The 24145-nt window shown below is 38.8% G+C and overlaps 1 protein-coding gene across 2 annotated transcripts; it reads right to left on the reverse strand.

The window, feature by feature from the left end:
• Positions 1-6081: 6081 nt before the first annotated feature.
• On the reverse strand, positions 6082-23516 carry keap1a (kelch-like ECH-associated protein 1a). 2 transcript variants are annotated; one of them, XM_067362740.1, is made up of 7 exons: positions 23175-23516; positions 16099-16678; positions 14332-14688; positions 12218-12894; positions 9588-9793; positions 6720-6896; positions 6082-6608 (listed from the first exon to the last, which is right to left on the reverse strand). In XM_067362740.1, exons 2-7 carry the CDS (start codon positions 16306-16308, stop codon positions 6427-6429), a joined length of 1809 nt encoding a protein of 602 aa, XP_067218841.1. In that variant the 5' UTR covers positions 16309-16678; positions 23175-23516; the 3' UTR covers positions 6082-6426. The 2 variants fall into 2 exon arrangements, with proteins under 2 accessions (XP_067218841.1, XP_067218842.1); XM_067362741.1 differs by having other exon boundaries at positions 23363-23427.
• Between the last annotated feature and the right edge of the window lie 629 nt (positions 23517-24145).

Raw genomic sequence — 24145 nt, forward strand, 5'->3', positions numbered from 1 at the left:
TACTTTCGTTTAACCAAGTTTAAATCTTGGTTATCTAATTTGAAATGTACTAATTTCTTATTCCGCGGCGGGAGGGCGCGACGCTGACTCGAACAGCTGCTTCATGACCCAAAAAACTGTCAGTCTTTCCCTGGAATAAATTGTGGAATGTTCCATTTTTTCATGCAGGGACGCTTAAGGTTCTGTATGCCACTAATAAGAACCTAAAGTTCTGAATTTCTCCATGATTGAACACTAAACCTTATTAAAACACATATTTAGTGATCAAACCAAGTATTTATCAATATATGTTGAATATTTGAATGTTTCAGTAGGAATGATGTGTAGATGTCCCCCGGCTCCGGAAGCCCTGTTTCAGGCAGACCCATAGTAGAATCAATTCACACAGTGGGGAGCTTGAGACCGTCCACTCGTGCTTCTCTCAGCTTAGTTTTGGAAAAATAAGACTTGAACACAGTTTGGATTTTAAAGTTGCACGATGTGGTTTGGGAGAGAAGGTTGCGACGTTCTTGCAGTCATTCGCTTTTTCACACGACATCCACATTAAACCCGTTAAGAGATGATATCGTGCCTCCTGACGCTGTTCCTGAATCACGTACCGCACGTTGGACGCAAGATATCCATCTTCACACGCGCTTATGCAGCTGCTATAAGTTATTGACGCTGTGTGACATCGGCCATGCATTCAAATGAGTAAAATATACAAAGAACATTTTATTATCTGGGATAATAGCTAATTGATATGCTAAAGAAAAAAGGTGGAGCATTTAGAGGTAAATCCCCATCCAAGAACACACTAAAATCCTATAGATTTAATCCCAAAGTCAGGGATCTTCTTGCATTTTAACACTAAAATGCCGATCTGCGAGTTATTCCGCGATTTTCAAAGTAATAACTTTTTAAAGTAATGTCTACATTTTCCCAACTATCTGCAAAATGTGTATATTTATGATATATTTGTGATTGTTAAAATAATTACAGTATTTTTTGTCGACGGTGCTCTACGATACAGACAGCGATCGAGCAGTAGTTGCTATGGTTACCTCCTCAAAGCGATTTCACTTCGATAGCATTTACATTTAGTGGCGCATGTAAAATGTGGGGATAACCACATTTCCATCCAAAGTTGCGAATTTAAAAAATGAAAATTATCTTGAAGCAAAAAATAATGCATGCATCCATAAAAAAAGTAATCCGTACAATTCCAAGGGGTAAATAAATACCTTTTGAAGTGAAGCGATGGGTTTTTATAAGAAAAATATCCATATTTATAACTTTATGAATTCAAATAACTAGCTTCCAGCGGATGACCGTACTTCTGAATAACCAAAACAGCATTTCAGATGCTTTGCAACAAGATTTTTCCGCTAGTTACGCCGTCCCATCGCACAAAGTCACGATTTTTTTTATGCGCATCGAGGAATTTTTTCGGTAAATGTGTTTCCATTGTAGTTTATGTACGTTTTCTTATCGGATAGAAAATGTATCAAATAGCACATACGTTTTTTTTTATGCGCATTTTTAGAATATATGCGCATCTTGGTGTTTCCATCCAGCAGTTTTTGATGCAATATTCCAAAATGTGCATAAAAATAGGTGGATGGAAACATAGTTATTGAGGGGGAGAAGTACTTCTCAATAATTAGAAATGGCCAAATATTTGATATTATTGATGCTGCTCTGTTGTACTCCATTACGCACAGCTCTGTTTGTTGTTAGGATGACAAAACAAGTTTTAAAAGTTACGTTTTAGGCTAAGAGCGCTCATCTCTGTCAGAATGAGTGAGCTGGCCAATCAAATCAAAGAAGGCGGGGCTTGCTGTTCACAGAAGACTAGCACGAATTTCAATGTGACGTTTTAGTTTTAACAGTGAAAGAGTGTGTGGCTATAGTAAACTAAACCTTTAATATTTGTCGACTGTTTTATGATAGAAATATTCAGCAACCGACAGCAATTTCAAGCGATGCAAACTACTCAACATTTTTATGAAATTTCGCTGTTTTGAATTGGAAACATGCTATTATTTAATTTATATGATGTGATTAATGTAATTTATATCTGAATGTGATGAGACAAGAAACGTTTTGCGTTTTTGACATCAGACATACAAATAAGTGTATATATATTTTAATTTTTGTATTTACATATAGCTTAAATTGATTACTTAATAATTACAAAAGACCTGGAACTTTTATCGTACTTATTTATTTTTTCGTTATTCCCTTAAATTACTAAATGTAATTTATTTAATTACTTTTAATAAAAAAACACACACCCCCCCACCCCGAAAAAAAAATCATGGTTCCCCCCATACTATAGTAAACTAGTAAATTTTAGTATACTGTATATATTATAGTATTTACAACACTATATTTTGAATATCACAATATGAAATGAGTGAAAAAATACTGAATTACAGTATTGTAAATATCACACTGAGTTACTTATGATTGGCATCTGTCAAGGTCATTTGGATTTGTAGTCCATGACTGAAGATATGTCAAGCCATCAACTAAAAACACACATTGATAAGGACTTAAATGTAATATTATTAAATGTAAAAGGTTTTATGACAATCTAAAAATGATGTATTGGGCTCCGGCCATATGAGATTTTGAACAGGACTGATGCATGTTTTCTCTGGTGGTTTTCCCACATCAGGACACTGAGAAACCAGCAAACCAGTCATTGAAAGCAAAGGATCCTAGCGCCTCCTATGTGTGGAAGTGAAGATTAACACATTACTGGACACTACACCTATAGCACAGGTAAACTGATGCATTTTATACTTTGTGTTGCATCTTTCACATTGACTGCAGGCACCTCCTCTGCTTTGACCAGCCAGTATAATCACATGTCGAGGGATGCGGTCTCAAGTACCTTACACACTGAAGGCAGCTGCGTGTCACTCCAGATCACTCAGGCAGTGTGTGTGTACTGGAGAGTGCGTCATACTTTGCCATGTGAGTCATCGGATATATTGTTAGGCTCGGGGAAGAGACAGCTCCGGCTCATCATCCAATCAGAGTCCAGGATGAGCCAAAACAAGGCCTTGGGTCCGTACTCACACTCTGATGTGTCTCTCAGCATGTGTTTGTGTGTGACAGATCCACTGCCCGCTGATCACACGTCTCACGGCGAGGATCTCGCCCAAGGACTGGAATCAGCCAGTGTTGACATGGCACCTCATGATTTGATACGGATAAAGCCAGGAACCTGCAGAAAAGAAGTGGAGCCCCTGTGTTTGTGGATTAAACAGTTATGAGTAGGTAAACAAACCATCGAGTCTCACCGTGGAAATGTAACGAGACTCTCTGTGTAAACTATAACATGGAGACAGTGAGTATTAAAGGTAGGGTAGGCAATTTTTGTAATTCTGGTTGAAACTCTCTTCACATCCTGATAGCAATCAAAAATAGAAGTCTAGATTTTTAAATATATGTATATCTAAACATATATCATATAATCATATATCGTCTGTGGAAGTCTTATAGGACTAAAAAATGTTTGTCCAATCAGTCAACATGTATTTCCATTTCCTGCGCACGCGGACATCACACGTTTCCCGTAATGTTTCTTTGTCAACGCTGTCAAAAGCGAAATTAATCTGCAGCAGTCAGGTGGTATAAGTAAGTTGTTTACGTTCAGCGTGTTAATGTTATGTGTTTTGAGACATGAAGTAATTTAACGCCGTCTCGTCCTGGATCTCTGGCTGTGCGCGACCTGCGCGGTCATGTGTTTTGAAGGAGGCGTGGCTTTGGAGAGCGCTCTGAAGGGAGGGTGGGATCTCATGCCTTCAAAGCTAGCTTGCTCCGAAATTGCTTACAAAAAGCTTGCTTTAACACAGCAACAAATCTTGACTGATTCATAACACTGTTCACAGTTTCTTGCTTTCTTTGAATGGGGAAATTCTGAAATCTCATAAACTGCTTGGTGAACTCACAATTAAAAAAAATATTTCAAACCAGCAACAATAACTGTCCCATAAATGTTGTTTCTTATGCTCAAATAGCGTAAAAAGCTGATTTTCAGGCTAGATGAGCGAATGCACATGTGCAGCCCTAAGAGCGAGTCTCAACTAAGAGGAGTGAACCGTCTTTCTATATCTATAATCTTTGACTGAAGCATATGGAAGCTTTTTTCCGCCATGAAATAAAAAATTAAAAAGGTAATTATGACTTATCTCACTTTTTCTCATAATTGCGAGTTAAGTCAGAATTGCGTGATATAAACTCCAATTGTGAGGAGAAAAAGACAGACATTTTTTCTCAGAATTACGAATTTATCTCACAATTCTGACTGTACAAGATTGTGAGTTTATATCTCGCAATTCTGAGAAAAAAAGTCAGAATTGCGAGTTATAAAGTTAGAATTGTGAGATCTAAAGTCGCAATTTACTTTTTTTTTTTTGCAATTGTGAGTTTTTAAATCACGCAACTCTGACTTTATAACTCACAAATGAAGCAAAAGAAAAAAGAGGCCAGTTTCTATAAAGAAGCCTATGACATGACTACGGAAGAGGATTAGGGCCAAGCAATAATAAAAAAATAAAACCATCTCGAGATTAAAGTTGTTAAATTTCAAGAAAAAACAAGAAATAAAATGTTGAGAATAAAGTTGTTAAATTATGAGAAAAAACTTGTTAAATTTAGAGAAAAAAGTCGAGATAAAATGTTGAGAATAAAGATTAAATTACAAGAAAAAAGTCGTTAAATTATAAGAACAAATTTGTAATTTAACAACATTTTTCTCATAATTTAATGAATTTGTTCTCGTAATTTAACAACTTTATTCTCAACATTTTATTTAGACTTTTTTTTTCGAAATTGAACAACTTTAATCTCGAGATGGTTTTATTTTTTTATTATTGCTTGGCCCTAATCCTCTTCCGTACATGATGGATGATTGTGACATCACAAAAATAATCGTCTTTATCAGTGAAAAAAAAGCACACAAACTGCCTTGCAGAAAATAACTATCCAAAATGTGACATTTTTTAAATTAATCTGTGAAAGATTGTCAACTTAAATGTGTTTTTTGAATTATTCATTTGCTTAGTTTGTAATTTTAATAAAGTAACTTTGAAAAAGTTGATATTGGACACTTGCACAGTAATTTCAAGCTCAGTGCCCTTATTGAACACTAAATCCACACATTTCTATTAGTCTACTGCTTCAGATCCCATCATTCATCATCTTCATGTTTAAATCACCAGATCTCCAAAACAATCCAATGTAAGTTAATTAGATATTACATATAATTTGGCAGTAAAATGTAAAGTGTTGCACATTTTATTGGTGCAATTATGAGTATGTGTGTATTATATAAAATGTTTGCAACTGCTTTTCACCACTTAATTAGAAGCACCACATTGTTGTGGTGTCGTGTTATATAATTTATTTTAAAGTGCAAAGTGATGAACGTCAAAATGTGTAAATAAAGCTCTTGCACCGTGATGTAAGTGTGTCCCATTGGGTGATCAGAAGTTCTTACACCCACTTAAACACTAGGCTAAATACAGGAAATGCATCATGTCAGCTGACGAGTGGTCATGCACCAGTATTGAGACAGGCTCTAAGTGTGTCTGGAAGTAGAAGTCCTCCACCTAGTGGTAAAAAGCAAACACGACACATTTTATGAAGCCTGTTGCCTATAAAGAAGATATTTCTAATGCATTATAGAAACCACAAATAGAAACCTATCCATCACGGCTAGTTAAGATAAAAACTGGAAAAGATTCCTTTTATCGCATCAGTTTAGGACGGTGTTTCCCAACCCTGTTCCTGGAGGCACACCAACAGTACACATTTTGAATGTCTCCCTGATCTGAACCATATATTTCTGGTCTTGGAGTTTCTACTGACAAACTGATGAGTTGAATCAGGTGTTTTTGATTAGGAAGATTTGGAAAATGTGCACTGTTAGTGTGCCTCCAGGAACCGGGTTGGGAAAACACTGGTTTAGGACATGGTGCATTATAAGACATTATTTTAAGAACTGCAAGAATATCCTTTTAATGCATCATATATATCCTGGCTTCAAAGAAAGTGTTACTGCTCCAGACAAACAGTCGTGAGAAAAATCAAAGCAAACATTGATCAGATTTCAGTGTTTTATCAGGTATTTACAGACATGAGAAGCATTATCGAACAAGCTCACAAAATTACATGTTCAGCAGTTCGACAAAAAGATTGTGCGTGTCTCAGATATTCATTCAGTCCTGATACAGTGACCGGAGGTTCATTAGTCCAGTGGTTAGCTCTCTAAATCACACACACACTTTGTAGTGGATTTATCAAATTATACTTAATTAACCTAAATTACATAGGAATGTCCTTATTGGCATCACATGCAGGAAGATGTTCGAAGGAATGTGCGGTCTTCAACATGGCACGTGTTCAAAGTTCACAGGTCAAACTTCCACATTACATCTCTTCCTCCTCCTCATCCTCCTCCTCCTCCGGCAGGATTCCAGGACACGGTTCCATGGTTACGGCGACACCCATTCCACTGCGCCCGACAGGCATATCCGTCAAATACGTCCATACATCACTGCCCGGACAGTAGTACTCCACACTGGACAAGAAACCGCCTTGATTGAATCCACCTGACATGGAATAATATTACAGATTTATGCATTAAATCCAAAGCAACTTCCACTGCGTCCAAGGTATACATTTGATCAATTCATGCATTCCCTTCCAGCAGTCCAGCTCACCTAACACATAGATCTTGCACTGGTAGACTGTGACTCCGTGTGCGCTGCGGCAGTGGTTCATAGAGGCCATGGGCTCCCACTCGTCTCGAGACACGTTATATCTCTCCATCGTTTTGAGCTGGGTTTGACCATCGTAGCCGCCAACTGCATAGAGGTAGTTATCCATACACACCACCCCTACAGACAGAGCAATAAGAGTTCATTATTTGAAGTATGAAGCTTACAGCCATACAATGGAAGTCAAACAAAACTTTATGAAATATATGTATGCACTACTTTTATGACGCTTTTACGATGCTTGGCAGTTCCCGGTCCCTATCTGCATTCATTCTTTATGTCGACTGCACAGGTAATTCTTCAACTCTTCTGATATGAATTATTGATGACATTGCCACAGCTTTATCAGTTACAGTACATGCTGTATTGTTGCGTAAGGCTGCAGGGTCAAGCAACTCTGGGAAGTGTGAATTCCTAGAAGTTTAGTCACCTTCATGGACATTTTAAAAATGGGTTTATCTTTTTTTATTTATTAACTTGTGAATGAAACCATAGTGTATTAATTATTTACTTCGAAAGTTATTTAGTAGATCAATCAGGTCAATTACCGATAGTTTTTCCTGTCATTACACTGATAGTTTTTATTCCAGTCGCTCTCGTACACTGACACCTCATGGAGTTTGTTTTGACACGTGAGACCGAGCGCTGCATTGAGCCGGACACTCACATATTTAAAACAGACAGTATGTATACAGTACATGTTTTATATCATTATAAAGTCATTAATTTGTTGACTGGACGCTGCATTAGTGGAAAACAGAAGTTTGTTTGCCGTGAGGCTGAGAGGACGCTAACATTAGCAATACCTCAAGTGGGTAAAACAGTGTGACAAAACATGCATCACAATTATTATCATGTATTTGCATTCGTTTATATCCAGCAGCTCACTTAAGTGCATTCGATATGCAGCAAAGTTTAAAGCTAGTGACGTTAGAAAGCAAATTGATATGGTTTATGCAGCTGACAAAAACATATAAATGCATTCCATTTCAGTTCTTTTTTTTATCGTGATTGTAATACATATTTCGTTTTTTTTTATTAGATAATCATGAAGTCTTCTAAAATAGAAGCTAATGAAGCATGAGAGTATACATACAATATACATATGTGTGTAATTTCAATGCTATGTTTAAAGATAGATAGTTAGGTCTGTTTGGCTTTAAAAGAAATGTAACTTTAACTCTTTACAGTAAGAGCCCATCCTTAACATTAACTAAGGTTAAACAAAGGATTGTTAATTTTTAACTTGAACATTTAGTCATTTTTTCTTCTCATATCTCTTAAAATTAGTTAACGTACTATGAACTAATATGAATGATCAAGGTATAGGTACGGAAGAGGATTAGGGCCAAGCAATAATAAAAAAATAAAACCATCTCAAGATGGTTAAATTACGAATTTGTTCTTATAATTTAACAACTTTTTTCTCGTAATTTAATGACTTTATTGTCATAATTTAATGAGTTTATTCTCAATATTTTATCTTGACTTTTTAACGAGTTTTTTCTTTCAAATTTAACAAATTTGTTCTCGTAATTTAACGACTTTTTTCTTGTAATTTAATGACATTCTCAACATTTTATCTCAACTTTTTTCTCGAAATTTAACGACATTTTTCTCATAATTTAACAAATTTGTTCTAATAATTTAATGACTTTATTCTCATAATTTAATGACTTTATTCTCAACATTTTATCTAGACTTTTTAACGAGTTTTTTCTCAAAATTTAACGACATTTTTCTCATAATTTAACAAATTTGTTCTCGTAATTTAACGACTTTTTTCTTGTAATTTAATGACATTCTCAACATTTTATCTCGACTTTTTTCTTGAAATTTAACGACTTTTTTCTCGTAATTTAATGACTTTATTAACATTTTATCTCGACTTTTTTCTCGAAATTTAACGACATTTTTCTCATAATTTAACAAATTTGTTCTAATAATTTAATGACTTTATTCTCATAATTTAATGACTTTATTCTCAACATTTTATCTAGACTTTTTTCTCGAAATTTAACGAGTTTTTTCTCATAATTTAACAAATTTATTCTCAACATTTTATCTCGAATTTTTTTTCTTGAAATTTAACGACATTTTTCTCATAATTTAACAAATTTGTTCTCATACTTTAATGACTTTTTTTCTCATAATTTAATAACTTTATTCTCAACATTTTATCTAGACTTTTTTCTCGAAATTTAACGAGTCTTTTCTCGTAATTTAATGACTTTATTCTTGAGATGGTTTTATTTTTTTTATTATTGCTTGGCCCTAATCCTCTTCCGTATATAGGCTAATTAATATATTAATATTTATATTTAAAAAGTACTGTTTTTAATTTTTGTAATAAAATTCAGCATTCTTTAATGTTTTATTTTTAATGTTTAATGTATGATTGTTTTCATTCAGTGTTCATCAGTCAGCGTGGGCCAACCTAGTTATCGTTATCGGTAAAATCCATCCAATCAGTCGACCTCTATTATTTAGTTTATGTTTGATCCAGGTTTATTATTACATTTATTCATTTAGCAGATCTTACAAAAAGTGATTCATCTTAAGGAGGAAATAACATGACAAGTGCTAATAATACAATGTTTCAAACACTGAACAGTACAGTATTATGTTTTCTTATGTGGTTTTGATTAGATTTGATGTAGTCGTTTGTTCTCTTCTGTTCATATTGTTGCCTTTAATCACTTTTATATAATGGCAGGATTCATGCACTACATCACATGACTGTGGTTAACATGTCAAGTAAAAGAAAGCGGTTCCAATTCATTAATTTGATAAATGGTGCAGAATATTTACCGAGGCCGCTCCGAACTGTGTTCATAGGTGCCACGTGCTGCCAGGTGTTGGTGTCAGGTTGAAAGCGCTCCACTGTGTTCCACCGGTTGTCCCCGTCGAACCCCCCCACCACATACAGACTCCCCCCACACATGACCACGCCGGCCCCCAGTCGCGCCACTGACATCGGGGCCACAAACGTCCAGCGGTTTGTCTCTGGATCATACCTGTGAAAACAAACAAGCCAGAAACCCTTACAAAACCAGTTTAGATAAAGTATGAATATAATTTCCTTACACATAGTTGAAGAAGTCAATGCAAATATTTCAGGCTCATCACAGTGATATCTAGAGCCAAATACCAATCATGACTGCAAGCAATTCGCATGAGCTGTTATATCACCTTCAGCAAGAAGAGGTTGTATTTAACCTGCCAACAATGCAGCATCTCCATTTAACAGCTACTGTTACGGACCCAGGAGTTTCTGTCTCCCAGCACATACTGAGTCTTGAATTTCACACATCTTTGAAACTGTAGATGATCTATCGACATTCATTGTTTGAATTTGTGTCTAGCTGTAATTCCTGAATAGAATACAAGCACATTCTCTCCCTGCATTCCTGGACAGATTAACTTTGTGCTCAGATTTAAATGATCCTCAATAGGACTCACATGCCACGGTTATGAATCTGTACTTGAGCTTTTTGAAAATTAAATAACAAATCCACAGCAAAAGACGAAGTTAATGAGGTTTATGCCACTTACATATTCTGTTTGACTTTGTGGCATATTTTTTTTTAACTGTATACACACTACCATCTAAAAGATTTTTTTTAAAGAAATGAATACTTCTATTCAGCAAGGATGCATCAAATTGATCAGAAAGTGTAGAGTGTATAATATTACCAAAAAAATGTAATCAGTTTCAAATGGATGCTTCAGGATTCATCAATGAATCCTGAAAAAGAAAATGTATAAGTTTGCACAAGAATATGAAGCAGCACAACTGTTTTCAACATTGATAATAATAATAATAATGAATGTTTCTATGCAGAAAATAAGCATATTAGAAAGATTTCTGAAGGATCATGTGACACTTAAGACAATTATAGTAATATTTCACATTATTACTGTTTTACTGTGCTTTTGATTAAATAAATGCCGCCTTGGTGAGCATAAACCACTTTTTAAATTATTTTTGTACAAAACTTGTGAATGAACTATAATCGCCACATTGTTTTGTAACTGAAAAAAAAAAAATTCTTAATATTTTTTATCTTGTTTCTAGTCAAAATATCTAAAAATTCTTAAATCAAAAAGCATTTACTAGTTGTTAGTAGTAGTTTCTTGTTTTGTGAAAAAAAGTTAAAATTAACTTGTGCTTAAAGTGGACCTATAATGCATGACAACAACACTCGACTACAACAACTCTTCCTCTTCTCTAAAGCAGCCCAACATGGCCCCGCCCACTTTGTTGTGTGTTCTCAGGGGCGGGGTTTATGCACATTTTAGGGTTTGTGATGTCACAAACCCAGGAAGAAGCTCGTTGTAGTCCCTACCAGCCGTTTGTTGTAGTCCTTAAAAAACGATTTCTGTAAAAGAAAATATTTCCATTTGCATTGAACTTTGAGTGTTGTAACTTTGCAGATGTTGTTTATGATCAAACAGCAGCATTACACACTAACTAAAGTTAAAGTCAAATCATAATCAACCACCCCTTTAAAACAGGCAAAATTATCTGATAATGGGATAAGCAAAGAAATCTTGTTTTCGGTTTTATCAAAAATTATTTTGCTTACCCCACTGGCAAATTATTTAGCTTGTTTCAAGCAAAAACTCACTTAATTTTAACTTATTTTTTCACAAAACAATACAATAATTTTTAACTTGTCTAGTAAATGTTGCTTGATTTAAGAATTTTTAGATATCTGGACTAGAAACAAGACAAAAATACTAAGCAACAAAAGCATTTTTTATAGAAAAGCTGCTCTTATTTAGACTGCTCACTCCCTTACAAACAAGACTAATAATTAATTCCAATTCATGCATTCATCATTATAATGTAGTCAGTTCGAAGTACACACTTCCTGCATATGTTTTGACAGTCCCAATAACTAAAGTAATATAGCTACCACCTCAGTTCTCCTCAGTCCTTCCTTTCAGGTTTAGGGTTTATAAGTTCATGCAAGGTCTTCTCACCTGATCTATCACCATTGGCTAATAAATATAATATATCATTACACATATTGTGGAGATGCGTTTCTCCTGAAAGACCTGACCTGACTCTGTGCCGTGGAATGTACGTTATGAAACAGATTTGCCTGGAGCTTGTTAGTCAAGAGTGACTGCTCTGAAAAGAACAGAGCAAACCGATGGAAGTTAAAACACTTTCTGCATGACAAGTGTAGCGTGTATCGTGACCTGTCTGCTAATATTTCATCTGTGTGAATGTTCTTCCGTCGGACAGGTGCGCGACTCAGTGTTTGGTGTAATACGAGCTCCGTCAACCAATCTGTCACTCTGCACTGTGCTAATGTTTTGATTCCGCCAGCGTACGTATAAAAGGAAGGAAATATAACATAAAGGGGAAAAACCCCACAGCATAAAACACAAAACCTTTTTGAATGGTTTTCTTCCTGTCCCAGCCTCACCTCTCGACACTGTTGTGATGTGTAGAGGCATGCGAACCCCCTATGGCGTAAATGCTTCCGTCAATGACCCCGACACCCACCCGGTTTCTGGGCGTGTTGAGCGGAGCCAGCTGGGTCCACTGGTTAGTCATGGGGTTGTAGCAGGACAAAGATCCAGACTCTGTGTTGTTCTGCAGCGAGAGATTGCGTCCCCCAACCGTATAAAGCAGCCCGAACAACACACAGGCCCCCAGTCCGCTACACGGAGATCCCATGTCAGCCAGCTTCAGCCAGACGTTCTTCCTCGGGTTGAAGGCTTCCAGAGAGTCCAGAGAGTGTTGCTTGTACCCTCCTGCTATGTAGATGAGCTGCGTCCCGCGATGAGGAGGGGGAGGCAGGGGTTTTCGAAGAGCCATGTCCTGGAAGATCTTGGACAGGAAGTCCTTGCAGGAGTTGGCCTTGCTTAGGATGGGGCAGGACTGCAGTTGCCTTTGGAGGAACGTCGGCGGCAGCGCGTAGATGTGGACCGCGTTGAGGAGGGCGTGGAAGTACTGTGCACGGCCCTCCGCGTCCCAGCGCACCCAGTCGATGCAGGCCTTGTAGACCTCGCTTTCACAGAGCACCTTTAGACTGTCCTGACTGATCAGCTCCAGAAGCTGGCAATGGGACAAGCTGAAGAACTCCTCCTCTTTGGTCACCTGTGACACGGGCATGGAGGATAGTTAGATCGGGAGAGTATACTGAATCTTTGTAAATAGGCATTTGCATTTGAGTATGTCAATTACATGTGAGGAATAATAAATTAAAATATAGCTGCGAGCAGCAATTATCGGGATTCAAGCGCTTTAATGCGTAATAATATTTTTTTTAGCAAGCCTCTAACTTTTTTGATCATACATGGAAAAGACCATTTACAGACAATACGGGCAATTTACCGTAAGAAAAATATGATTTTTAAAGCTTTTTAACAGTTATCGAGGTTAAGCCAAAAACCTAGGACTAGTTTGCCAAAGTTGGCAAAGTTGGTTCTCCAATATCTCCAATATTTAACGAATGATTCGATAGAGGCAAAGCTGCTCAGAATGAGGAGTTCTACCATGTGTGAAAAATCATGCGATACACGATCCATTATGCACTTGAAAAACGTGAAGGCACCCCCCGGTGGCCAATTTTTTGCGAATTTCTCACAGGCCTCCGTTAACCTTGTCTGATAGCTGCTCAAATTTCATTGGCCGATGGCAGACATGTTTATCAAGATACATCAGTGTCCTCATAGGCAGTCGTGGCCACTTGGACGAAGACACTGCATGCCAATTTTCGAGTCTATGGGACTATCGGTGAAGTAGTTATAGCAGTTTTCCTGTTTTTTTCCTGTTACAGCACCACCAAGTGGCCATTCGCTGCATTATTTTTCTCACAACCACAGAATGAGCTCTTACACAGGTGTGCCAAGTTTGGTGAAAATATCTCATTCCGTTCATGAATTATAGCTATTTTAGTAAAAGTGGCTCCACCCAGTTTGAACGTTTTTTGGCGGACCTTTAGGGATTAGTAATTGGAATTTCTGAACTTTTTTTGGGATTATTGACTATTGATAATCAGACTCCAGAGAATGTGGCTGCATTGGTTTGGTTCTAATTGGGTCAAAAACCTACGACTAGTTCGCAAAAGTAGGTTTTTCAAAATTGTGCACAATTGAGCCGTTGCGTATGGGGATGTATAGGAAAATGGAATCATGTGGACAACTTTTCTGGTACTTTTGTTATGGTAATTGCATTTATGCATTACATTTAATTTTTGAGCTTGATTTTTTGAGTATAAATCACCATCAGCTCACACATTGTGCCTAACATCTCTTTTTGAGCTGAAGAAGGAAGAAATAAGGGTGAGTAAATTGGGTTTTGGGTTAACTATTGCTTTAATGCATGATTCTTCTGACGGCTGGATAATTTATACAAATCAATATCCATCTGTAAGACAGACCCGAGTTCCATCGACAGATCAATTAGCCGCACAGCGCCGTTCTCCACAGCCTTCATTCATTCACAGACTGTTAGAGGTCAATGGCTCAGTACAGTTACTTAAGAGAGCGCAGCGGGTAGCAACTATCGACCGCCGCTGACGGAGTCACGCACCTCATTGAAGTGAGTGTTGATGTACTCTCTCGTGCGCAGGTGCAGCTCGGTGCAGCCGATCTCCTCTGCGAATCTCGAGATGCCTATGACATTAGACGGCTCTAGGTTCTTCGTCAGGAAATCGCAGCACGCCTTGGCCACTTCTTCCATCTGATAGCGCATCGCTGTCAATAGGACGTGAAGAACGCACTTCTCGCCCACCGTAATGCGGGAGGTGTAGGCGAAGTCGATGAGGCGGCTGATGACCGCCGGACACACGTCCCGTAGCGTAACCTCCGAGGCGTGGCATTCCTTGAAGTTGCTGGTGAACATGGCTTTGAAGTAAGGACTGCAGGCAGCCAGCACCAGTTTATGCACCTGGAGAATGTAGAAAAAGCTGTCAGGACACATCTGAAACTAAATCATGAGAGCTGTACAGTATCTGCCATGTACTTGTAATTACAATTAAATGCCTTAACATGTACTGACATAATTCTTCGCTTGTAATGAGAACGATTTATCTTTGTACGCTGTAATTTGCAGTGCCAGGGCAATTTTGTACTCGCATTGCTCAAAATTTTAATATCAAATGGGAAAAGTCCTGTGATTTTGACATATAGCCCCAAATAAAATCCCCAAATACCCCAAACTACTGTATGCTAACATTGTTCTCTATCATGCAATTGTTAATTGTGAGAACTTCAACTCCATTAAAGCAAATAAATAAACAAAAAGGTGAGAACAGACTGTGCTGGAACGGGAGATCTCACGACACTAAGTAGAGTAAGGGTGCGTCTCAATCAGCTTGTCATTCAGTACATTGTGTACATGAATTCAGCACTGGTAAGGACAGTAATAACTCACTGCACATTGAGACACTGATGACTATTCCCGGCGACATGACAACGACCTCACTGTACTGGTATTCATGAATAACAGCGGAGCTGATATCTTTATGAAATTGTTTTAATGTTACTTAAAGTGCAGTGTGATAAACACTTTGCTTGTTACATATACGTGCAGCATTTCAGCTGTGAATAAATGATAAATGTTAGCTCAATATCTGTCTAGCGATAAAGCTAACATATAATTAAATAATGGTTTGTATTTTAAAAAAAAATTATCATGTGTCATTACGTGTAGTGAGTTTCGTGCTTCAGAACTTCTGTTACGGGAACATCGATGCTCCCTGGTTTTCACGGTGGACTTTTTATGGAGCAAACGTTTGAGTGCACTGCAATTGAGATAGCCCTTAAAGGATTAGTTCACTTCCTGATCATTTACTCACACCATGTCATCCAAGATGTTCATGTCTTTCTTTCTTCAGTGGAAAAGAAAGTAAGGTTTTTGAGGAAAACATTCCAGGATTTTTCTCCATATAGTGGACTTCACTGGGGTTCAACGGGTTGAAGGTCCAAATGTCAGTTTCAGTGCAGCTTCAAAGAGCTCTACATGATTTTTCCACTGAAGAAAGACAGACATGAACATCTTGGATGACATGGTGTGAGTAAATTATCAGGAAACTTTAATTCTGAAGTGAACTAATCCCCTCTGGGGGAAATTTTACGTTTTGAATTTTTTTTAATGTTTTGCTTCATCAGAATGGGATGATACTTGGTGACTTTTGTCGAATTATCTATGTGAACACACACAAAGCTACCAAGTGTGCCCCAGAAAAGAAGGGGATGGCCAACTCCCTGACCAGTGCCCTGACTATGGAACTGGAACTCTGATTGAGATGCCCCCTAAGACAGCTTTTTCACCTGGTACACCTTGAAGGACTCTCACCTTAAAATCCACTATCTTATCCTTGTACATCACATGTAGAACCAGATCACAGAGCAGCTCGTGATGGCGGAACTCATCCATGACCTGCATGGCTCTAGAGGGATGACTCTCGACCGTGTAATCCAAGTAACCATGACCCCTCATGGAGGGCACCACGATGGCGGAGAAATCCTCATCTTTAATGGGCCTCTTCTTTCTTGGACATATCATTCTCTGAGACCTAGAATGTCACTGATATACGTAGGAAATGGATGGCGACTGCAGCGAGAGAATGTCTAAATCCATCCGCGTGTCATGAAGAAATACAGGCACAACTGATGATCGCTTAGGGATAGAGAGCCATGTTTCTTCTGCCGGGTTAGAAGTCCGCCATACCAAGATCCTGTATCAAGCCAAGTTGGCATTGTTGAAATATCCACAGTATATAACAAATAGATATTATAGCATTAAATTAGACAAATGCTGCTGTTTATCTTGTACAGAGGAGGTAAAAGGTCATTTTTATTAAAAATTATTTTAAGCAATATTCTTTTCTTCCAAATGGTTGTTGTCCTCTGAGATGGATTGTGCCCTTTTCACCCTGCAAAGAAAACAGATAAAACACTGAGTTAATGCTTTCATTGTTTATCAAATGCATAATTGAATATAGCCACAGATGATTGAGGAAGATATCTTAGATGTAAAACTAAACAAACACTACAATATAAAAGGAATACACTGGAAGCATTACGCAAATCCTTCTAAAGAAACTGTCTTTAATTACAGACTATGTTGCACAGACTCGGCTGAATCAAGTTTCACTTCCCTATTCCTTGACGGATGTCAAGTACACTACCAAAAAATAAATAAATAAACAGCTAAGCCACACCCTTGTTCGCAGACGAAACGTGATTTCCTGCATAATATAGACAATACTTCCAAAACCATGCTTGAAATAGTTGAGTATCAAAAGACCTTTGTGCACACTAACATGCTTTTCAAGTGAAGGCCAAAGTCTCTGTTGTTGTTCATTAGTGATTCTTTTTTTTTTTTTTTTTCATGGCTTATGCAACGTCCCACACTTGCAGGTCATCTCTGGTGCTGTTATTGCACAACCCAGAGTCTCTTATTTGTCTTAAAGCACAGTTTATCACAAGACTTCTCTTCAGCCGTGGCCTCCATCGCTCATAAAGGCTCATTGTGTCATGCTCCCACATGCCATATAGCAAAGCTGGACTTTAACATGCTGTGCTGTGCACTCTGGTGGGATTAACCATTAACTCGCTGCTGTTATAAAACAGAAAGTGAAAAGCACTGGAACTTTTTTGGTTGGTGCTGCCAAGTGAACTTTTGTCCTGGTTAACTACCTCGATGTTGATTCAATTAAAGGAATAGTCATTATTTGCCTACCCTTGTGTCATTCGAAACCCATATGCCGTGTCTGTGGAATATTTATGAAGAGCCTTTACGCAGCACTTTCCATACAATGGCTAGGTTTACATGTGCACCAACTGTCAGAGTGAGGAATTACTCGGATTAGGATAAGTTTGCATGACATGGGCAAGCCTTTTCAGTCCTACTTTTATAACTCTCTAAGAAATGTGCTTTTATCTGCCACTTTGTACCTCAAGCTACAACACGAAATATTAAATTTAAATTCATTATGCCTGTTTGATGCTTTTTAGTTTTGTCAAAAGTGTCAAATGTGATGCTTTGAGCACTGATTGGCCATTGAGTTCACATGCTCAACAGATATGTCTCTGTTTGGCCATTGAGTTCAAACGCTCAACAGATATGTCTGTGATTGGCCATTGAGTTCAAATGCTCAACAGATACGTATGTGATTGGCCATTGAGTTCACATGCTCAACAGATATGTCTCTGATTGGCCATTGAGTTCACATGCTCAACAGATATGTCTCTGATTGGCCATTGAGTTCACACGCTCAACAGATATGTCTCTTATTGGCCATTGAGTTCACATGCTCAACAGATATGTCTCTGATTGGCCATTGAGTTCATGTGCTCAACAGATATGTCTCTGATTGGCCATTGAGTTCACACGCTCAACAGATATGTCTCTGATTGGCCATTGAGTTCACACGCTCAACAGATATGTCTCTGATTGGCCAATGAGTTCACATGCTCAACAGATATGTCTCTGATTGGCCATTGAGTTCACATGCTCAACAGATACATCTGTGATTGGCCATTGAGTTCACATGCTCAACAGATATGTCTCTGTTTGGCCATTGAGTTCAAACGCTCAACAGATACGTCTGTGATTGGCCATTGAGTTCACATGCTCAACAGATATGTCTCTGATTGGCCATTGAGTTCACATGCTCAACAGATATGTCTCTTATTGGCCATTGAGTTCACATGCTCAACAGATATGTCTCTGATTGGCCATTGAGTTCATGTGCTCAACAGATATGTCTCTGATTGGCCATTGAGTTCACACGCTCAACAGATATGTCTCTGATTGGCCATTGAGTTCACACGCTCAACAGATATGTCTCTGATTGGCCAATGAGTTCACATGTGCTCAACAGATATGTCTCTGATTGGCCATTGAGTTCATGTGCTCAACAGATATATCTCTGATTGGCCATTGAGTTCACATGCTCAACAGATATGTCTCTGATTGGCCATTGAGTTCACACGCTCAACAGATACATCTGTGATTGGCCATTGAGTTCACACGCTCAACAGATATGTCTCTGATTGGCCATTGAGTTCACGTGCTCAACAGATATGTCTCTGATTGGCCATTGAGTTCACACGCTCAACAGATATATCTCTGATTGGCCATTGAGTTCACGTGCTCAACAGATATGTCTCTGATTGGCCATTGAGTTCACGTGCTCAACAGATATGTCTCTGATTGGCCATTGAGTTCACACGCTCAACAGATATGTCTCTGATTGGCCATTGAGTTCACGTGCTCAACAGATATGTCTCTGATTGGCCATTGAGTTCACACGCTCAACAGATATGTCTCTGATTGGCCATTGAGTTCACACGCTCAACAGATATGTCTCTGATTGGCCAATGAGTTCACATGCTCAACAGATATGTCTCTGATTGGCCATTGAGTTCATGTGCTCAACAGATATGTCTCTGATTGGCCATTGAGTTCACACGCTCAACAGATATGTCTCTGATTGGCCATTGAGTTCAAACGCTCAACAGATACGTCTGTGATTGGCCATTGAGTTCACATGCTCAACAGATATGTCTCTGATTGGCCATTGAGTTCACATGCTCAACAGATATGTCTCTGATTGGCCATTGAGTTCACATGCTCAACAGATATGTCTCTGATTGGCCATTGAGTTCATGTGCTCAACAGATATGTCTCTGATTGGCCATTGAGTTCACACGCTCAACAGATATGTCTCTGATTGGCCATTGAGTTCACACGCTCAACAGATATGTCTCTGATTGGCCATTGAGTTCACACGCTCAACAGATATGTCTCTGATTGGCCAATGAGTTCACATGTGCTCAACAGATATGTCTCTGATTGGCCATTGAGTTCATGTGCTCAACAGATATATCTCTGATTGGCCATTGAGTTCACATGCTCAACAGATACATCTGTGATTGGCCATTGAGTTCACACGCTCAACAGATATGTCTCTGATTGGCCATTGAGTTCACATGCTCAACAGATATATCTCTGATTGGCCATTGAGTTCACACGCTCAACAGATATGTCTCTGATTGGCCATTGAGTTCATGTGTTCAACAGATATGTCTCTGATTGGCCATTGAGTTCATGTGTTGAACAGATATATCTCTGATTGGCCATTGAGTTCACATGCTCAACAGATATATCTCTGATTGGCCATTGAGTTCACACGCTCAACAGATACATCTGTGATTGGCCATTGAGTTCACACGCTCAACAGATATGTCTCTGATTGGCCATTGAGTTCACGTGCTCAACAGATATATCTCTGATTGGCCATTGAGTTCACACGCTCAACAGATATATCTCTGATTGGCCATTGAGTTCATGTGTTCAACAGATATGTCTCTGATTGGCCATTGAGTTCATGTGCTCAACAGATATGTCTCTGATTGGCCATTGAGTTCATTGAAAAAAACATTGAACCAGTGTCATGAAAAATGATAACAATACAATAAACTATAACTGTGTCAGCTTAAGTATTAAATGCGGTTAAATGTCAATATAATACACTTACTGTATTGCATTAAGTTTAGTTGTGTGGGGAGGGGGTAAATTAAGCGTGATCTGCTGTGACATCACAATCATGGTGCATTGTGGTCTATAGATCTGCCTGAAGTGTCCAAGTTTGAGTTGACTCGCAAACTTGAAAGCACATCAAAATGGCGGTGGGGACTCCCCCAAGGGGAAGTTTGAGTGGACACGCCCCCTACTGCTGATTGGCTACAAGTGTGTTGTGGTGCTCAGTCCGATCCACTTTCAACAGCGTTTCTCAGAAATCACTTACTGCACCTTTAATATGTAACAACACATGTAGTGTGCATGAGATCTGCTTCTGCACAGAGTTTAACAACATAAAGTGCTCAAAGAGAGAGAGAGAGAGAGAGAGAGAGAGAGAGAGAGAGCGCGAAGTTCCACCGTGTCACAGTTATATATCCGAGGTTATTGCGAGTACAAGCACCTCATTGATAACTGCACCATGACACATCTCCTTTGCCCTGATAAAGAGCCAGTCAGTCTATGAGCAGTCTGGAACTGTGAATCATAAAATCAAGGCAGGGTGCTGATCACTGACCTGGAATCAGGCTGATGGGAAAGCCTTTGTTCAGATAAAGTTTCTAAGTACACTGAACCTTTTGCATAACAATCTGTTTAACTTGGAAGAGTCAGACGTGCTCACACACACACACACTGTAGGAATGCACTGCAGTGTGATTCACCGAGATGACTAATAATGATAGTTTGATTAGCTCAGGGCTCCACAATTAGCATGGCCTGATGGCCCTGGGCCAGTGTGAGAGAGTTTCGGGATAGTCTTATGAGGTCCTGATCGCCCTGTCAGAGGTTTATTTCGCAATAATGACCAGTTAACTGTACTTTATCCCTTATACATAGTCAGAGATATATTAAAAATATCCTGGCTCTTCCAAACTTTATAATGGTTGTGAATGGGGGTGGGGGAGACGCATATTGAAGCCAAAAGTAATGCATCCATCTATCTATCTATCTATCATAAAAGTAATCCATACGACTCCAGGAGGTTAATAAAGGTCTTCTGAAGTCAAGAAATGCATTTTTTTAAGAAAAATATCCATATTTAAAACTTTATAAATTCAAATAACTAGCTTCTGGTGGACAACCGTACGCAGAATGCACAAGTCGACTTGCACAAAATGAGTAATCTTCTAACGCGATGTATAACGCAGGATCGTAAGCTTACACGCCTCTCGCAGTTCAAACAAATAGGGCTGTGCAACAAACTCAAGCTCCTCTTCTCTTATATCGAAATCCTCCATCATTTCTCTTTAATAATTATCATTTTAGACTTGTAATTTTGCTGTATCCTCTGCGCCTCCGCGTTTGTCAGGTCAAAGGATATTCTCTGCCGCAAATCTCTGCCACACAACAGGAGACTCCTAGGCGGATCCGCATTCAAGTCGCCAAACCCGCGTGACTGTCACATTCGTTTGACGGAGATGATCCTCTGGGCGGTAAATTCTACTGTCAATCAGCAGATCCTGAGCGGACCCATGTCAGATCCGCGGACGCGCACGCACCTTTACTGTAACGGTTGTAATAATTTGCGGATCCCAAATTTGTGGGCCTTCGTTGCGGATCAGTCACTGTGCGCAAGTGGACGCCGATACGGGTCCGTTCGCGGATACGTTCCGGAAGCCGCGATACCTCCACGGCCGATCCGCCGCAGAGTCCTTTTGCTGTGTGGGTATGGTCATCCCCCGGAGACTAGTTATTTCAATTTATAAAGTTTTAAATATGGATATTTTTCTTGCAAAAATGCATCACTTTGCTTCAGAAGGCCTTTATTAACCCTCTGGAGTCATATGGATTACTTTCTTTTTTTATGGATGGATGGATGCATTATTTTAGGCTTCAAAACGCGCCAATTCACAACCATTATAAACCTTGGAGGACTATGGATATATATATATATATATATATATATATATATATATATATATATATATATATATATATATATATATATTTTAATATATCTCTGATTGTGTTCATCTGGAAGAAAATAGTCATATACATCTAGGATTAAGTAAATCATCTGATCAATTCATTTTTGGGTGAACTATCCCTTTAAGAATTACCATATTCCAAAAAAAAAAAAGTTTTATCGATGCTTTTATGCCAGATCGTGTTCACGTGGTTTCAGCTCCAGGTACACTGCTTCAGTACTGTTGTTGTTTGTTTGTTTTGACACAATCATCGGAGTTTCGATGACACCACTACAGAGTTGTAGGATTTTACATAAAGAACGGAGTGTTTTATAAGCATTTCTCGTTTGCTTCTCGAACGAGTTTCTCGTGCAAGGCGTATGAAATAGAAAACCCGGAGTGGACTCCAAGCCCAGGGATCACAGAACGCTTTGAGCGCGGGAGGGGTCGCTCATATGCGCTGATCCAGTCCGGCTTTTAGCATGTTCGTTGCTTGGTGAGACTCGAAGCCTGACGCTTCGGCTTGTTTCGGAACTAATTTCTTAGGCTGAGAAGAAATGTACGAAATAACTCGCCAAACTTTGCAACGTAAGTTACTCGATATATTTAATATTGCACTAGCAATCATGCTGCTGTAGTAGCAAATATCAGTAACGCTGATGTTTACCTGCAATCTCGTGCCAAAAACAGCCGCCTCAGTACAATATTAAGAGCTCAACTACTCTGTCAGCACTTTTCTTTGGTGAAAAAAAAGCAGTCATGTAAGATTTTAACAATTGTGACACATTTTCGCACCCCTGATAAAATCAATTCGATTCGAGTCGAGAGGCAAAAATCACTTTTAGTTAGTTAGTTAGCACCGCGTCAAGCGCGCGCAGGTCTCCATCGACACCAGCGTAACGCAATCCTCTTTCTACACCCACTAAAAACACTCACCTTCTATCAGGAACCGGCGACAGTTCTCCGCTTACTTCCACTTGCCTACTGTCAGCACAGATGCTTTATTTAAAGAATGATGCTGATAAAATTAATAAATGAAGAGGGAAATGCCCTCCACGCGCATTCACGAACAGAACCTTCTCGTAGTTGGCGCGTAAAAACGTCAAAGCAAAGCGCACACTCACTCAAAAAACCGAAAGTTTCTTGTGTCGTGAAGCTCCACCGCCTTCCAGCTGTCAACTGGCTCTGTGAGGGAAAACGCGCGTGCACTCTGTCTGTCACTCACGCGCGCAGCAGCCTTCCAAACATGAGTGGTAAAGGAGGCTCGTGCACACACTCTCCCCAGCGCGCTCCCGCTGGCAGCGCTCCAAACACACAGAGTGCCATTGACATCAGCATGACTGTGCAACTCCTCTGTTCAGCTGAACCGAAAGCAAAGATATATCGAGGACTGTCAGTTGATCTCATTTGTCTTTTAAATGCATCCTTCTCTGTCTGCTTCACGGTTCTTTGCCAACAATTCTCAAGGTTGTTATGTAAAAAGCAAACAGACACCCACTGGGAAACCCTCTTCCTAATCCTAAATGAAGTTGTGTTTGCAGTGTATTTGTTTGGGCTTGTCGGGATTTTAATTCTTCCTGAGGCTTCATTGAGTCAGAATATATGGAGACTGAGTGTCATTACACAATAATGAACAAGCTAATCTACATTTTAATCTGGGAACTTCAGCCTCACATGTCGCCCCCTCAAAAGTAGTGATTAACAATGTTGACAGGGAAATACCACTATTAAATCTGGTAAATGTTTAACAGAAATGACTGTTAATTAAACGGTTGCTTATAGATGCACAGCGACTTTATTATATTAGCTGTGGATACTAATGGGAGATTGTATGTAGAATGTGATATTTTTTACATCCCTAAGAGTCCAGTCTCTGATGTGTATATATATATATATATATATATATA

This window comes from Chanodichthys erythropterus, chromosome 16 (genome assembly GCF_024489055.1).
Source record: "Chanodichthys erythropterus isolate Z2021 chromosome 16, ASM2448905v1, whole genome shotgun sequence".
NCBI classification, from domain to species: Eukaryota; Metazoa; Chordata; class Actinopteri; order Cypriniformes; family Xenocyprididae; genus Chanodichthys; species Chanodichthys erythropterus.

Excerpts from the sequence above, each read along its gene's own strand:
- keap1a (XM_067362740.1), bottom strand. The coding sequence starts at position 16,308 with ATGATATGTCCAAGAAAGAAGAGGCCCATTAAAGATGAGGATTTCTCC. Across the intron at positions 14,689-16,098 it reads ATAAGATAGTGGATTTTAAG|GTGCATAAACTGGTGCTGGC; the intron begins GTGAGAGTCCTT and ends TACATTCTCCAG. Across the intron at positions 12,895-14,331 it reads TCAACACTCACTTCAATGAG|GTGACCAAAGAGGAGGAGTT; the intron begins GTGCGTGACTCC and ends CCCGTGTCACAG.